The sequence below is a fragment of the Argopecten irradians genome, chromosome 9 (assembly GCF_041381155.1).
Source record: "Argopecten irradians isolate NY chromosome 9, Ai_NY, whole genome shotgun sequence".
NCBI classification, from domain to species: Eukaryota; Metazoa; Mollusca; class Bivalvia; order Pectinida; family Pectinidae; genus Argopecten; species Argopecten irradians.
Window position 1 is genome coordinate 43,417,328 of NC_091142.1, and position 17,906 is coordinate 43,435,233.

Sequence of the window (17,906 nt, forward strand, 5' to 3'; positions counted from 1 at the left end):
GTTTTATTTCCTAGGATTCATCCATCCATAAATTCCTGTTTTGGACGGCTATTTCTGTTTTATTTCCTAGGATTCATCCATCCATAAATTCCTGTTTTGGACGGCTATATCTGTTTTATTTCCTAGGATTCATCCATCCATAAATTCCTGTTTTGGACGGCTATATCTGTTTTATTTCCTAGGATTCATTCCATCCATCCATAAATTCCTGTTTTGGACGGCTATTTCTGTTTTATTTCCTAGGATTCATCCATCCATAAATTCCTGTTTTGGACGGCTATTTCTGTTTTATTTCCTAGGATTCATCCATCCATAAATTCCTGTTTTGGACGGCTATTTCTGTTTTATTTCCTAGGATTCATCCATCCATAAATTCCTGTTTTGGACGGCTATTTCTGTTTTATTTCCTAGGATTCATCCATCCATAAATTCCTGTTTTGGACGGCTATTTCTGTTTTATTTCCTAGGATTCATCCATCCATAAATTCCTGTTTTGGACGGCTATATCTGTTTTATTTCCTAGGATTCATCCATCCATAAATTCCTGTTTTGGACGGCTATTTCTGTTTTATTTCCTAGGATTCATCCATCCATAAATTCCTGTTTTGGACGGCTATTTCTGTTTTATTTCCTAGGATTCATCCATCCATAAATTCCTGTTTTGGACGGCTATATCTGTTTTATTTCCTAGGATTCATCCATCCATAAATTCCTGTTTTGGACGGCTATTTCTGTTTTATTTCCTAGGATTCATCCATCCATAAATTCCTGTTTTGGACGGCTATATCTGTTTTATTTCCTAGGATTCATCCATCCATAAATTCCTGTTTTGGACGGCTATTTCTGTTTTATTTCCTAGGATTCATCCATCCATAAATTCCTGTTTTGGACGGCTATTTCTGTTTTATTTCCTAGGATTCATCCATCCATAAATTCCTGTTTTTGGACGGCTATTTCTGTTTTATTTCATCCATCCATAAATTCCTGTTTTGGACGGCTATTTCTGTTTTATTTCCTAGGATTCATCCATCCATAAATTCCTGTTTTGGACGGCTATTTCTGTTTTATTTCCTAGGATTCATCCATCCATAAATTCCTGTTTTGGACGGCTATTTCTGTTTTATTTCCTAGGATTCATCCATCCATAAATTCCTGTTTTGGACGGCTATTTCTGTTTTATTTCCTCAGGAGGATTCATCCATCCATAAATTCCTGTTTTGGACGGCTATTTCTGTTTTATTTCCTAGGATTCATCCATCCATAAATTCCTGTTTTGGACTGTTTATATTTCCTAGGTCATCCAGGTTGATATAAGATTCCAGAAATTTACCCTAGAAATCTTGAATTGTGACGTTCTGTAAAATGACGTAACAATCACTTCACAGGTTGATATAAGATTCCAATGGCTCCAGGTCGTACCCAAATATAGCGCAAAGGGAATTTCCATGACGTCAAAAATCTATTGTGACGTCATCATTCAGCGAGATGTAACGGAGAGCAGCAGATTTACTGGAATCGATGCGACTCTGCAGATATTTGTGTGTGCATTTTTGTCAGAGTTTTCAAATTATAATTAAAATGGTGTTTTCTCTATTTTATTGATATTATCAGCCTTTATTTTCCTCCTCGAAATTATTCAACCGGATTATTGAGTATCGGGGAGAGGGGCTACTCAATATCATGAAGAGGAAATACATGTACATATACATGTAGTCAAATGGTTTACATTATGTAAATGCCATATAATAAAAAGATATCGACCTGTTTTCAGGTGGATACGGTGATTTATCAACCCTCGAAAGTGATATAACCCTCGGCCTACGGCCTCGGGTAATATCACTTCCTCGAGTTGATAAATCACCGTATCCACCTGAAAACAGGTCGATATTTGTATATTATACAATAGATATTTTCTGTCAGAATACATGTCTATGTACATATAATAATTGTCATACAATCATATTTCCTGACGGAATACATGTCTGTGTACAGCATATTAATTGCCATACAATGGATATTTCCTGACAGCATTCAAGGTTATGGTTGTTTTTATCTTATTAAGTAATATTTCATTAACAGGGTTTCGACATCCAACCCCAACAACTGTCTCCAGAACGATTCGGGTCCTTAACCAGCTTCTCTCCATAACAGTCAAGTCTACTAACAGGTTTGTATAGTTCACTCACTCATGATTAAAACAACAGTCAAATCAGTTCACTCACTCAGGATTAAAACAACAGGATTCAGTCAAATCAGTTCACTCACTCATGATTAAAAACAACAGTTGAATCAGTTCACTCACTCATGATTAAAACAACAGTTGAATCAGTTCACTCACTCATGATTAAAAACAACAGTCAAATCAGTTCACTCACTGTCACAATACAACCATACAGTTGAATCGGTTCACTCACTGTCACAATACAACCAACAGTTGAAACAGTTCTCTCACTGTCACAATAAAACCAACAGTTGAATCGGTTCACTCACTGTCCACAATACAACCAACAATTGAATCAGTTCACTAAACTGTCACAATACAACCAAACAGTTTGAATCAGTTCACTCACTGTCACAATAAAACCAAAAGTTGAATCAGTTCACTCACTGTCACAATAAAACCAACATTAAATCAGTTCACTCACTGTCATAATAAAACCAACAGTGAATCAGTTTACTCTCACTTTATCACAATAAAACCAACAGTTGAATCAGTTCACTCACTGTCACAATACAACCAGTACAGTTGAATCAGTTCAGTCACTGTCACAATAAAACCAACATTAAATCAGTTCACTCACTGTCATAATACAACCAAACAGTTGAATCAGTTCACTCACTGTCATCCAATTAAAATGAATCAGTTCACTCACTGGTAACAATAAAAAACCTTTAGTTGAATCAGTTCACTCACTGTCACAATACAACCAACAGTTGAATCAGTTCACTCACTGTCACAATACAACCAACAGTTGAATCAGTTCACTCACTGTCACAATAAACAACCAACAGTTGAAACATCACTCACAGTTCACAATACAACCACTGTCACTCAAATATAACAACCAACAGTTGAATCAGTTCACTCACTGTCACAATAAAACCAACCATTAAATCAGTTCACTCACTGTCATAATACAACCAACAGTTGAATCAGTTCACTCACTGTCACAATAAAACCAACAGTTGAATCAGTTCACTCACTGTCACAATAAAAACCAAAAGTTGAATCAGTTCACTCACTGTCTCAATACAACCAACAGTTGAATCAGTTCACTCACTGTCACAATAAAACCAAACAGTTTGAATCAGTTCACTCAACTGTTCACAATAAAAACCAACAGTTGAATCAGTTCACTCACTGTCACAATAAAACCAACTAGTGTTGAAACAGTTTCACTCACTATCACTACAAACCAACAGTTGAAATCAGTTCACTCACTGTCACAATAAAACCAACAGTTGAATCAGGTTCACTCACTGTCACAATAATACCAAAGTTGAATCAGTTCACTCACTGTCATAATTAATACCACCAAAGTTGAATCAGTTCACTCACTGTCACAATAATACCAACAGTTGAATTGATCAGTTTCATGTCTCAAACAGTTGAATCAGTTCACTCACTGTCACAATAAAACAACAACAGTTGAATCAGTTTCACTCACTGTCACAATAAAACCAACAGTTGAATCAGTTCACTCACTGTCACAATAAAACCAACAGTTGAATCAGTTCACTCACTGTCACAATAAAACCAACAGTTGAATCAGTTCACTCACTGTCACAATAAACCAACAGTTGAATCAGTTCACTCTCACTGTCACAATAAAAACCAACAGTTGAAACAGTTCATCTCACTGTCACAATAAAACCAACAGTTGAATCAGTTCACTCACTATCACAATAAAACCAACAGTTGAATCAGTTCACTCACTGTCACAATACAACCAACAGTTGAATCAGTTCACTCACTGTCACAATAAAACCAACAGTTGAATCAGTTCACTCACTGTCACAATAAAACCAACAACAGTTGAATCAGTTCATCTCACTGTCACCAATAAAACCAACCAGTTTGTTTGAAATCAGTTCACTCACTGTCACAATAAAACCTTTAGTTGAATCAGGTTCATCACTGTCACAATACAAATCAAAAGTTGAATCAGTTCACTCACTGTCACAATATAAAAAACAGTTGAATCAGTTCCACTCACTGGTCCACATACAACAAAAGTTCAATTCGTTCACCCTCACTGTCACAATAAATCCAACCAACAGTTAAATCAGTTCACTCAACTGTCACAATAAAACCAACAGTTGAATCAGTTCACTCACTGTCACAATAAAACCAACAGTTGAATCAGTTCACTCACTGTCACAATAAAACCAACAGTTGAATCAGTTCACTCACTGTCACAATAAAACCAACAGTTGAATCAGTTCACTCACTGTCACAATAAAACCAACAGTTGAATCAGTTCACTCACTGTCACAATAAAACCAACAGTTGAATCAGTTCACTCACTGTCACAATAAAACCAACAGTTGAATCAGTTCACTCACTGTCACAATAAAACCAACAGTTGAATCAGTTCAATCAACTGTACAATCACAGGTTGATCAGTTACTCACTGTCACATTACCTTTATATCAAACCAACAGTTGAATCAGTTCACTCACTGTCAAAATAAATCCCCAACAGTTGAATCAATTCAACTCACTGTCACAATAAAACCAACAGCTTGAATCAGTTCACTCACTGTCCTAATAAAACCAACAGTTGAATCAGTTCACTCACTGTCACACAATAAATCAATAAATGAATCAGTTCACTCACTGTCACAATAAACCAACAGTTGTATCAGTTCACTCACTGTCTCAATACAACCAATAGTTGAATCAGATTCACTCACTGTCACAATAAAACCTTTACATTGAATCAATTCACTCAACTGTCACAATAAAACCAATAAGTTGAAATCGGTTCACTCACTGTCACAATAACACAACAGTTTTTAATCGGTTCAAGAGGTTCACTAACTGTCACAATAAAACCAACAGTTGAACAGTTCTCTCACTATCACAATTTAAAACCAACAGTTGAACAGTTCACTCACTATCATAATAAAAACCAACAGTTGAATCAGTTCACTCACTATCATAATAAAACCAACAGTTGAATCAGTTCACTCACTATCACAATAAAACCAACAATTGAATCAGTATTCACTAACTGTCACAATAAAAACCAACAGTTGATCAAACAGTTCACTCACTGTCACAACTAAAACCAACAGTTGAATGCAGTTTACTTACATTGTCACAATACAACCAACAGTTGAATCAGTTCACTCACTGTCACAATATAACACACTTTAGTTTAAATTCAGTTCACCTCACTATCATAATTAAACCATTTTTTTTTTATTCCAGGGACTAATTTGAGGTTACACACCACAGACAGTTCCTTACCTGGCAGGTAAATATACACGATGGCTTCAATCGTCCTCATTCTGACTGATGCCTTGTAGGTGTTATTAACTCCCACATCTGATGATGCCTTTATCAAAATCCTTGTAGGTGGTTATTAACTCCCACATTCTGATGATGCCTTTATCAAGTCCTTGTAGGTGGTTATTAACTCCCACATCTGATGATGCCTTTATCAAGTCCTTGTAGGTGGTAATTAACTCCCACATCTGATGATGCCTTTATCAAATCCTTGTAGGTGGTTATTAACTCCCACATCTGATGATGCCTTTATCAAATCCTTGTAGGTGGTTATTAACTCCCACATCTGATGATGCCTTTATCAAATCCTTGTAGGTGGTAATTAACTCCCACATCTGATGATGCCTTTATCAAATCCTTGTAGGTGGTTATTAACTCCCACATCTGATGATGCCTTTATCAAATCCTTGTAGGTGGTTATTAACTCCACATCTGATGATGCCTTTATCAAATCCTTGTAGGTGGTTATTAACTCCCACATCTGATGATGCCTTTATCAAATCCTTGTAGGTGGTTATTAACTCCACATCTGATGATGCCTTTATCAAATCCTTGTAGGTGGTTATTAACTCCCACATCTGATGATGCCTTTATCAAGTCCTTGTAGGTGGTGGTTATTAACTCCCACATCTGATGATGCCTTTATCAAGTCCTTGTAGGTGGTTATTAACTCCCACATCTGATGATGCCTTTATCAAGTCCTTGTAGGTGGTTATTAACTCCACATCTGATGTAGGTGGTTATTAATCACATTGATGATGCCTTTATCAAATCCTTGTAGGTGGTTATTAACTCCCACATCTGATGATGCCTTTATCAAATCCTTGTAGGTGGTTATTAACTCCCACATCTGATGATGCCTTTATCAAATCCTTGTAGGTGGTTATTAACTCCCACATCTGATGATGCCTTTATCACATCCTTGTAGGTGGTTATTAACTCCCACATCTGATGATGCCTTTATCAAATCCTTGTAGGTGGTTATTAACTCCCACATCTGATGATGCCTTTATCAAATCCTTGTAGGTGGTTATTAACTCCACATCTGATGATGCCTTTATCAAATCCTTGTAGGTGGTTATTAACTCCACATCTGATGATGCCTTTATCAAATCCTTGTAGGTGGTTATTAACTCCACATCTGATGATGCCTTTATCAAATCCTTGTAGGTGGTTATTAACTCCCACATCTGATGATGCCTTTATCAAATCCTTGTAGGTGGTTATTAACTCCCACATCTGATGATGCCTTTATCAAATCCTTGTAGGTGGTTATTAACTCCCACATCTGATGATGCCTTTATCAAGTCCTTGTAGGTGGTTATTAACTCCACATCTGATGATGCCTTTATCAAATCCTTGTAGGTGGTTATTAACTCCACATCTGATGATGCCTTTATCAAATCCTTGTAGGTGGTTATTAACTCCACATCTGATGATGCCTTTATCACATCCTTGTAGGTGGTTATTAACTCCCACATCTGATGATGCCTTTATCAAATCCTTGTAGGTGGTTATTAACTCCCACATCTGATGATGCCTTTATCAAGTCCTTGTAGGTGGTAATTAACTCCACATCTGATGATGCCTTTATCAAATCCTTGTAGGTGGTTATTAACTCCCACATCTGATGATGCCTTTATCAAATCCTTGTAGGTGGTTATTAACTCCCACATCTGATGATGCCTTTATCAAATCCTTGTAGGTGGTTATTAACTCCACATCTGATGATGCCTTTATCAAATCCTTGTAGGTGGTTATTAACTCCCACATCTGATGATGCCTTTATCAAATCCTTGTAGGTGGTTATTAACTCCACATCTGATGATGCCTTTATCAAATCCTTGTAGGTGGTTATTAACTCCACATCTGATGATGCCTTTATCAAATCCTTGTAGGTGGTTATTAACTCCCACATCTGATGATGCCTTTATCACATCCTTGTAGGTGGTTATTAACTCCACATCTGATGATGCCTTTATCAAATCCTTGTAGGTGGTTATTAACTCCACATCTGATGATGCCTTTATCAAATCCTTGTAGGTGGTTATTAACTCCCACATCTGATGATGCCTTTATCAAATCCTTGTAGGTGGTTATTAACTCCCACATCTGATGATGCCTTTATCACATCCTTGTAGGTGGTTATTAACTCCACATCTGATGATGCCTTTATCAAATCCTTGTAGGTGGTTATTAACTCCACATCTGATGATGCCTTTATCAAATCCTTGTAGGTGGTTATTAACTCCCACATCTGATGATGCCTTTATCAAATCCTTGTAGGTGGTTATTAACTCCCACATCTGATGATGCCTTTATCAAATCCTTGTAGGTGGTTATTAACTCCCACATCTGATGATGCCTTTATCAAGTCCTTGTAGGTGGTTATTAACTCCCACATCTGATGATGCCTTTATCAAATCCTTGTAGGTGGTTATTAACTCCCACATCTGATGATGCCTTTATCAAATCCTTGTAGGTGGTTATTAACTCCCACATCTGATGATGCCTTTATCAAATCCTTGTAGGTGGTTATTAACTCCCACATCTGATGATGCCTTTATCAATCCTTGTAGGTGGTTATTAACTCCACATCTGATGATGCCTTTATCACAGTCCTTGTAGGTGGTTATTAACTCCCACATCTGATGATGCCTTTATCACATCCTTGTAGGTGGTTATTAACTCCACATCTGATGATGCCTTTATCAAGTCCTTGTAGGTGGTTATTAACTCCCACATCTGATGATGCCTTTATCAAATCCTTGTAGGTGGTTATTAACTCCCACATCTGATGATGCCTTTATCAAATCCTTGTAGGTGGTTATTAACTCCCACATCTGATGATGCCTTTATCAAGTCCTTGTAGGTGGTTATTAACTCCACATCTGATGATGCCTTTATCAAATCCTTGTAGGTGGTTATTAACTCCCACATCTGATGATGCCTTTATCACATCCTTGTAGGTGGTTATTAACTCCACATCTGATGATGCCTTTATCAAGTCCTTGTAGGTGGTTATTAACTCCACATCTGATGACATCTTGTATGGTGGTTATTAATCCACTGATGATGCCTTTATCAAATCCTTGTAGGTGGTTATTAACTCCCACATCTGATGATGCCTTTATCAAATCCTTGTAGGTGGTTATTAACTCCACATCTGATGATGCCTTTATCACATCCTTGTAGGTGGTTATTAACTCCCACATCTGATGATGCCTTTATCAAATCCTTGTAGGTGGTTATTAACTCCCACATCTGATGATGCCTTTATCAAGTCCTTGTAGGTGGTTATTAACTCCCACATCTGATGATGCCTTTATCAAATCCTTGTAGGTGGTTATTAACTCCCACATCTGATGATGCCTTTATCAATCCTTGTAGGTGGTTATTAACTCCCACATCTGATGATGCCTTTATCAAATCCTTGTAGGTGGTTATTAACTCCACATCTGATGATGCCTTTATCAAATCCTTGTAGGTGGTTATTAACTCCACATCTGATGATGCCTTTATCACATCCTTGTAGGTGGTTATTAACTCCCACATCTGATGATGCCTTTATCAAATCCTTGTAGGTGGTTATTAACTCCCACATCTGATGATGCCTTTATCAAATCCTTGTAGGTGGTTATTAACTCCCACATCTGATGATGCCTTTATCAAATCCTTGTAGGTGGTTATTAACTCCCACATCTGATGATGCCTTTATCAAGTCCTTGTAGGTGGTAATTAACTCCCACATCTGATGATGCCTTTATCAAGTCCTTGTAGGTGGTTATTAACTCCACATCTGATGATGCCTTTATCAAATCCTTGTAGGTGGTTATTAACTCCCACATCTGATGATGCCTTTATCAAAGTCCTTGTAGGTGGTTATTAACTCCACATCTGATGATGCCTTTATCAAGTCCTTGTAGGTGGTTATTAACTCCACATCTGATGATGCCTTTATCAAGTCCTTGTAGGTGGTTATTAACTCCACATCTGATGATGCCTTTATCAATCCTTGTAGGTGGTTATTAACTCCCACATCTGATGATGCCTTTATCAAGTCCTTGTAGGTGGTTATTAACTCCCACATCTGATGATGCCTTTATCAAGTCCTTGTAGGTGGTTATTAACTCCACATCTGATGATGCCTTTATCAAGTCCTTGTAGGTGGTTATTAACTCCACATCTGATGATGCCTTTATCAAGTCCTTGTAGGTGGTTATTAACTCCCACATCTGATGATGCCTTTATCAAGTCCTTGTAGGTGGTTATTAACTCCCACATCTGATGATGCCTTTATCAAGTCCTTGTAGGTGGTTATTAACTCCCACATCTGATGATGCCTTTATCAAGTCCTTGTAGGTGGTTATTAACTCCACATCTGATGATGCCTTTATCAAGTCCTTGTAGGTGGTTATTAACTCCACATCTGATGATGCCTTTATCAAGTCCTTGTAGGTGGTTATTAACTCCCACATCTGATGATGCCTTTATCAAGTCCTTGTAGGTGGTTATTAACTCCCACATCTGATGATGCCTTTATCAAATCCTTGTAGGTGGTTATTAACTCCACATCTGATGATGCCTTTATCAAATCCTTGTAGGTGGTTATTAACTCCCACATCTGATGATGCCTTTATCAAGTCCTTGTAGGTGGTTATTAACTCCACATCTGATGATGCCTTTATCAAGTCCTTGTAGGTGGTTATTAACTCCACATCTGATGATGCCTTTATCAAGTCCTTGTAGGTGGTTATTAACTCCACATCTGATGATGCCTTTATCAAGTCCTTGTAGGTGGTTATTAACTCCACATCTGATGATGCCTTTATCAAGTCCTTGTAGGTGGTTATTAACTCCACATCTGATGATGCCTTTATCAAGTCCTTGTAGGTGGTAATTAACTCCCACATCTGATGATGCCTTTATCAAGTCCTTGTAGGTGGTTATTAACTCCACATCTGATGATGCCTTTATCAAGTCCTTGTAGGTGGTTATTAACTCCACATCTGATGATGCCTTTATCAAGTCCTTGTAGGTGGTTATTAACTCCACATCTGATGATGCCTTTATCAAATCCTTGTAGGTGGTTATTAACTCCACATCTGATGCCTTTATCAAATCCTTGTAGGTGGTTATTAACTCCACATCTGATGATGCCTTTATCACATCCTTGTAGGTGGTTATTAACTCCACATCTGATGATGCCTTTATCCAGTCCTTGTAGGTGGTTATTTACTCCTAGTACATAATTTGGAGATAGTACAATGTATTGAAAGAGTTAAGCAGAATAAAGTGACTTACAAACACCTTGTGTTATACAGCTCTGGTGTTTGTCTCTGAGGAGGTGAGAAGTCGCTGTCACTTGAAGCATCGTACTAGCCAGTACATGATGACAGAATCGCCCTCTAGTGACAGTCTTAGTGCAGAACTCGCTCAACAGACGACGCCAGGTAGCAGTAGCAGTTCAGGGAGTTCAGCCATAGGAGCCCCTCCCCCATCTCTCCCTCCGACAATCCCCACCACCCAGGTGATCCCGGCCCCACCCTGCCAGCCCCCCCAGGGGGGTACTCCTCCGATCAACACCCCTATCACACGGCGACAGAAAAGCTGTGACCTTCTTGACCAGAACGCTATGAACAATGCCTGTCGTACCTCTAAAGTCACTCATCTACAACAAGCACAGGTAAGGCGATTATCAACAATCTATAACTAATTTTGAATTTCTCATTTTGTTGAGAGTGTGTTTCACAAATTACCCCTAATGTTTTCTTTATAGCAGGCAAACAGTCCTAAGGGCTGGCGAAGTTTGGACATCGAACCACAGCGGCCGCCTCTCTACAAAACCAGGAGTAGTTCAATGCCAATTCCAGGCTCCAAAAAAGAAGCTGGGAAATCAGGCATGACTCAGCCCCGAAGTGGCAGAGGATCAGTCTCAAATGAAAACAATGTGTTACTGGACTCTGAGGTGTTGACTGACTACCCAACACAAGTCTTAGTGCTTACAGTTCTGGTAAGGGTCACATCAACATTCAAACCTTAATGTTCAATTTACTACTGGTAAATACTAAATTTATTCGATTATTTTCCCTCAAATTTGATTTTAAATTTCAGGCAACCCTCGTCAGAAACACGACAGATGAAAATGAAGCTAGAATTATATATGAGTATTTAGCTGAGGCCTCAGTTGTTTTTCCAAAGGTGTTTCCAGTCATGTAAGTAACATTGACAAAAAGATGTTGAAGTTTTGTATGGAAATGGATTAGTATTCTCAAATTTGGTAGGATGATTGCCCTGTGTCATCTAGATCTGCTGCAGTAGGATGATTGACCTGTGTCTCCTAGATCTGCTATAGTAGGATGATTGCCCTGTGTCATCTAGATCTGCTACAGTAAGATGATTGCCCTGTGTCATCTAGATCTGCTACAGTAGGATGATTGCCCTGTGTCATCTAGATCTGCTGCAGTAGGATGATTACCCTGTGTCAACTAGATCTGCTGCAGTAAGTTGATTGCCCTGTGTCAACTAGATCTGCTGCAGTAAGTTGATTGCCCTGTGTCATCTAGATCTGCTACAGTAAGTTGATTACCCTGTGTCATCTAGATCTGCTACAGTAGGATGATTGCCCTGTGTCATCTAGATCTGCTACAGTAGGATGATTGCCCTGTGTCAACTAGATCTGCTGCAGTAAGTTGATTGCCCTGTGTCATCTAGATCTGCTGTAGTAAGATGATTACCCTGTGTCATCTAGATCTGCTACCGTAAGTTGATTACCCTGTGTCATCTAGATCTGCTACAGTAAGTTGATTACCCTGTGTCATCTAGATCTGCTACAGTAAGATGATTGCCCTGTGTCATCTAGATCTGCTACAGTAAGATGATTGCCCTGTGTCATCTAGATCTGCTACAGTAAGATGATTACCCTGTGTCATCTAGATCTGCTGTAGTAAGATGATTGCCCTGTGTCATCTAGATCTGCTACAGTAGGATGATTGCCCTGTGTCATCTAGATCTGCTACAGTAAGATGATTGCCCTGTGTCATCTAGATCTGCTACAGTAAGATGATTGCCCTGTGTCATCTAGATCTGCTGTAGTAAGATGATTGCCCTGTGTCATCTAGATCTGCTGTAGTAGGATGATTACCCTGTGTCATCTAGATCTGCTACAGTAAGATGATTGCCCTGTGTCATCTAGATCTGCTACAGTAAGATGATTGCCCTGTGTCATCTAGATCTGCTACAGTAAGATGATTGCCCTGTGTCATCTAGATCTGCTACAGTAAGATGATTGCCCTGTGTCATCTAGATCTGCTACAGTAAGATGATTGCCCTGTGTCATCTAGATCTGCTACAGTAGGATGATTTTCCAGGGTCATCTAGATCTGCTGTAGTAGGATGATTACCCTGTGTCATCTAGATCTGCTGTAGTAAGATGATTGCCCTGTGTCAACTAGATCTGCTACAGTAAGATGATTGCCATGTGTCATCTAGATCTGCTGTAGTAGGATGATTGCCCTGTGTCAACTAGATCTGCTACAGTAAGATGATTGCCCTGTGTCATCTAGATCTGCTACAATAAGATGATTGCCCTGTGTCATCTAGATCTGCTACAGTAAGATGATTGCCCTGTGTCATCTAGATCTGCTGTAGTAAGATGATTGCCCTGTGTCAAACTAGATCTGCTACAGTAGGATGATTGCCCTGTGTCATCTAGATCTGCTGTAGTAAGATGATTGCCCTGTGTCATCTAGATCTGCTACAGTAAGATGATTGCCCTGTGTCATCTAGATCTGCTACAGTAGGATGATTGCCCTGTGTCATCTAGATCTGCTGTAGTAAGATGATTGCCCTGTGTCATCTAGATCTGCTACAGTAAGATGATTGCCCTGTGTCATCTAGATCTGCTGCAGTAGGATGATTGTGCTGTGTCATCTAGATCTGCTACAGTAAGATGATTGCCCTGTGTCATCTAGATCTGCTACAGTAGGATGATTGCCCTGTGTCATCTAGATCTGCTGCAGTAGGATGATTACCCTGTGTCATCTAGATCTGCTTTAGTAAGATGATTGTGCTGTGTCATCTAGATCTGCTGTAGTAAGATGATTGCCCTGTGTCATCTAGATCTGCTACAGTAAGATGATTGCCCTGTGTCATCTAGATCTGCTGTAGTAAGATGATTGCCCTGTGTCATCTAGATCTGCTACAGTAAGATGATTGCCCTGTGTCATCTAGATCTGCTGCAGTAGGATGATTGCCCTGTGTCTCCTAGATCTGCTACAGTAGATCTGCCCTGTGTCATCTAGATCTGCTACAGTAAGATGATTGCCCTGTGTCATCTAGATATGCTACAGTAAGATGATTGCCCTGTGTCATCTAGATCTGCTACAGTAAGATGATTGCCCTGTGTCTCCTAGATCTGCTACAGTAGGAGATCTGTGTAGATCTGTAGTAAGATGATTGCCCTGTGTCATCTAGATCTGCTGCAGTGTAAGATGATTGCCCTGTGTCATCTAGATCTGCTACAGTAAGATGATTGCCCTGTGTCATCTAGATCTGCTGTAGTAAGATGATTGCCCTGTGTCATCTAGATCTGCTACAGTAAGATGATTGCCCTGTGTCATCTAGATCTGCTACAGTAGGATGATTGCCCTGTGTCATCTAGATCTGCTGTAGTAAGATGATTGCCCTGTGTCATCTAGATCTGCTACAGTAAGATGATTGCCCTGTGTCATCTAGATCTGCTACAGTAAGATGATTGCCCTGTGTCATCTAGATCTGCTGCAGTAGGATGATTGTGCTGTGTCATCTAGATCTGCTACAGTAAGATGATTGCCCTGTGTCATCTAGATCTGCTACAGTAAGATGATTGCCCTGTGTCATCTAGATCTGCTGCAGTAAGATGATTGCCCTGTGTCATCTAGATCTGCTACAGTAAGATGATTGCCCTGTGTCATCTAGATCTGCTACAGTAAGATGATTGCCCTGTGTCATCTAGATCTGCTGTAGTAAGATGATTGCCCTGTGTCATCTAGATCTGCTACAGTAAGATGATTGCCCTGTGTCATCTAGATCTGCTACAGTAAGATGATTGCCCTGTGTCATCCTAGATCTGCTGTAGTAAGATGATTGCCCTGTGTCATCTAGATCTGCTACAGTAAGATGATTGCCCTGTGTCATCTAGATCTGCTGTAGTAAGATGATTGCCCTGTGTCATCTAGATCTGCTACAGTAGGATGATTGCCCTGTGTCATCTAGATCTGCTGTAGTAAGATGATTGCCCTGTGTCATCTAGATCTGCTGTAGTAAGATGATTGCCCTGTGTCATCTAGATCTGCTGTAGTAAGATGATTGCCCTGTGTTATCTAGATCTGCTGTAGTAGGATGATTGCCCTGTGTCATCTAGATCTGCTACAGTAGGATGATTGTCCTGTGTCATCTAGATCTGCTGTAGTAAGATGATTGCCCTGTGTCATCTAGATCTGCTACAGTAAGATGATTGCCCTGTGTCATCTAGATCTGCTACAGTAAGATGATTGCCCTGTGTCATCTAGATCTGCTACAGTAAGATGATTGCCCTGTGTCATCTAGATCTGGCTACAGCTAAGATGATTGCCCTGTGTCATCTAGATCTGCTACAGTAAGATGATTGCCCTGTGTCATCTAGATCTGCTACAGTAGGATGATTGCCCTGTGTCATCTAGATCTGCTGTAGTAAGATGATTGCCCTGTGTCATCTAGATCTGCTGTAGTAGGATGATTGCCCTGTGTCATCTAGATCTGCTACAGTAGGATGATTACCCTGTGTCATCTAGATCTGCTGCAGTAAGATGATTGCCTGTGTCATCTAGATCTGCTGTAGTAAGATGATTACCCTGTGTCATCTAGATCTGCTGTAGTAAGATGATTGCCCTGTGTCATCTAGATCTGCTGTAGTAGGATGATTGCCCTGTGTCATCTAGATCTGCTGTAGTAAGATGATTGCCCTGTGTCATCTAGATCTGCTGTAGTAAGATGATTGCCCTGTGTCATCTAGATCTGCTGTAGAAAGATGATTACCCTGTGTCATCTAGATCTGCTGTAGTAAGATGATTGCCCTGTGTCATCTAGATCTGCTGTAGTAGGATGATTACCCTGTGTTATCTAGATCTGCTGTAGTAGGATGATTGCCCTGTGTCATCTAGATCTGCTACAGTAAGATGATTGTCCTGTGTCATCTAGATCTGCTGCAGTAGGATTGATTGCCCTGTGTCATCTAGATCTGCTACAGTAAGATGATTGCCCTGTGTCATCTAGATCTGCTGCAGTAGGATGATTGTGCTGTGTCATCTAGATCTGCTACAGTAAGATGATTGCCCTGTGTCATCTAGATCTGCTGTAGTAGGATGATTGCCCTGTGTCATCTAGATCTGCTACAGTAAGATGATTACCCTGTGTCATCTAGATCTGCTGCAGTAAGATGATTGTCCTTGTATGTGTCATCTAGATCTGCTGCAGTAAGATGATTACCCTGTGTCATCTAGATCTGCTGTAGTAAGATGATTGCCCTGTGTCATCTAGATCTGCTGTAGTAAGATGATTGCCCTGTGTCATCTAGATCTGCTGTAGTAGGATGATTGCCCTGTGTCATCTAGATCTGCTGTAGTAGGATGATTGCCCTGTGTCATCTAGATCTGCTACAGTAAGATGATTGCCCTGTGTCATCTAGATCTGCTACAGTAAGATGATTGCCCTGTGTTATCTAGATCTGCTGTAGTAAGATGATTGCCCTGTGTCATCTAGATCTGCTACAGTAAGATGATTGCCCTGTGTCATCTAGATCTGCTGTAGTAAGATGATTGCCCTGTGTCATCTAGATCTGCTACAGTAAGATGATTGCCCTGTGTCATCTAGATCTGCTACAGTAAGATGATTGCCCTGTGTCATCTAGACCTGCTACAGTAAGATGATTACCCTGTGTCATCTATCTGCTTGTATCGATTGCTGGTCACCTGCTACAGTAAGATGATTACCCTGTGTTATCTAGATCTGCTGTAGAGTAAGATGATTGCCCTGTGTCATCTAGGATATGCTGTAGTAAGATGATTGCCCTGTGTCATCTAGATATGCTGTAGTAGGATGATTACCCTGTGTCATCTAGATCTGCTACAGTAAGATGATTGCCCTGTGTCATCTAGATCTGCTACAGTAGGATGATTGCCCTGTGTCATCTAGATCTGCTGTAGTAAGATGATTGCCCTGTGTCATCTAGATCTGCTACAGTAGGATGATTGCCCTGTGTCATCTAGATCTGCTACAGTAAGATGATTGCCCTGTGTCATCTAGATCTGCTACAGTAAGATGATTGCCCTGTGTCATCTAGATCTGCTGCAGTAAGATGATTGCCCTGTGTCATCTAGATCTGCTACAGTAGGATGATTACCCTGTGTCATCTAGATCTGCTGTAGTAAGATGATTGCCCTGTGTCATCTAGATCTGCTACAGTAAAGGATGATTACCCTGTGTCATCTAGATCTGCTGTAGTAAGATGATTGTCCTGTGTCATCTAGATCTGCTGTAGTAAGATGATTGCCCTGTGTCATCTAGATCTGCTGTAGTAGGATGATTACCCCTGTGTCATCTAGATCTGCTGTAGTAGGATGATTGCCCTGTGTCATCTAGATCTCTCTACAGTAGGATGATTACCCTGTGTCATCTAGATCTGCTGTAGTAAGATGATTGCCCTGTGTCATCTAGATCTGCTGTAGTAAGATGATTGCCCTGTGTCATCTAGATCTGCTGTAGTAAGATGATTGCCCTGTGTCATCTAGATCTGCTGTAGTAAGATGATTGCCCTGTGTCATCTAGATCTGCTACAGTAGGATGATTACCCTGTGTCATCTAGATCTGCTGCAGTAAGATGATTGCCCTGTGTCATCTAGATCTGCTGTAGTAAGATGATTACCCTGTGTCATCTAGATCTGCTGTAGTAAGATGATTGCCCTGTGTCATCTAGATCTGCTGTAGTAGGATGATTACCCTGTGTCATCTAGATCTGCTGTAGTAGGATGATTACCCTGTGTCATCTAGATCTGCTGTAGTAGGATGATTGCCCTGTGTCATCTAGATCTGCTACAGTAGGATGATTACCCTGTGTCATCTAGATCTGCTGCAGTAAGATGATTGCCCTGTGTCATCTAGATCTGCTGTAGTAAGATGATTACCCTGTGTCATCTAGATCTGCTGTAGTAAGATGATTGCCCTGTGTCATCTAGATCTGCTGCAGTAAGATGATTGTCCTGTGTCATCTAGATCTGCTGTAGTAGGATGATTGCCCTGTGTCATCTAGATCTGCTGTAGTAGGATGATTGCCCTGTGTCATCTAGATCTGCTACAGTAGGATGATTACCCTGTGT

The 17,906-nt window shown here is 39.9% G+C and overlaps 1 protein-coding gene across 1 annotated transcript in view; it reads left to right on the plus strand.

Moving 5' to 3' along the window:
* The window catches only part of LOC138330788 (neurofibromin-like), a 171,562-nt gene that overhangs the window by 147,915 nt on the left and 5,741 nt on the right, over positions 1-17,906 (plus strand). The window contains 5 exon segments of the mRNA XM_069278307.1: positions 2,063-2,171; positions 5,464-5,482; positions 10,839-11,200; positions 11,294-11,527; positions 11,629-11,729. Of these exon segments, the coding sequence (XP_069134408.1) occupies positions 2,063-2,171; positions 5,464-5,482; positions 10,839-11,200; positions 11,294-11,527; positions 11,629-11,729 (825 nt within the window).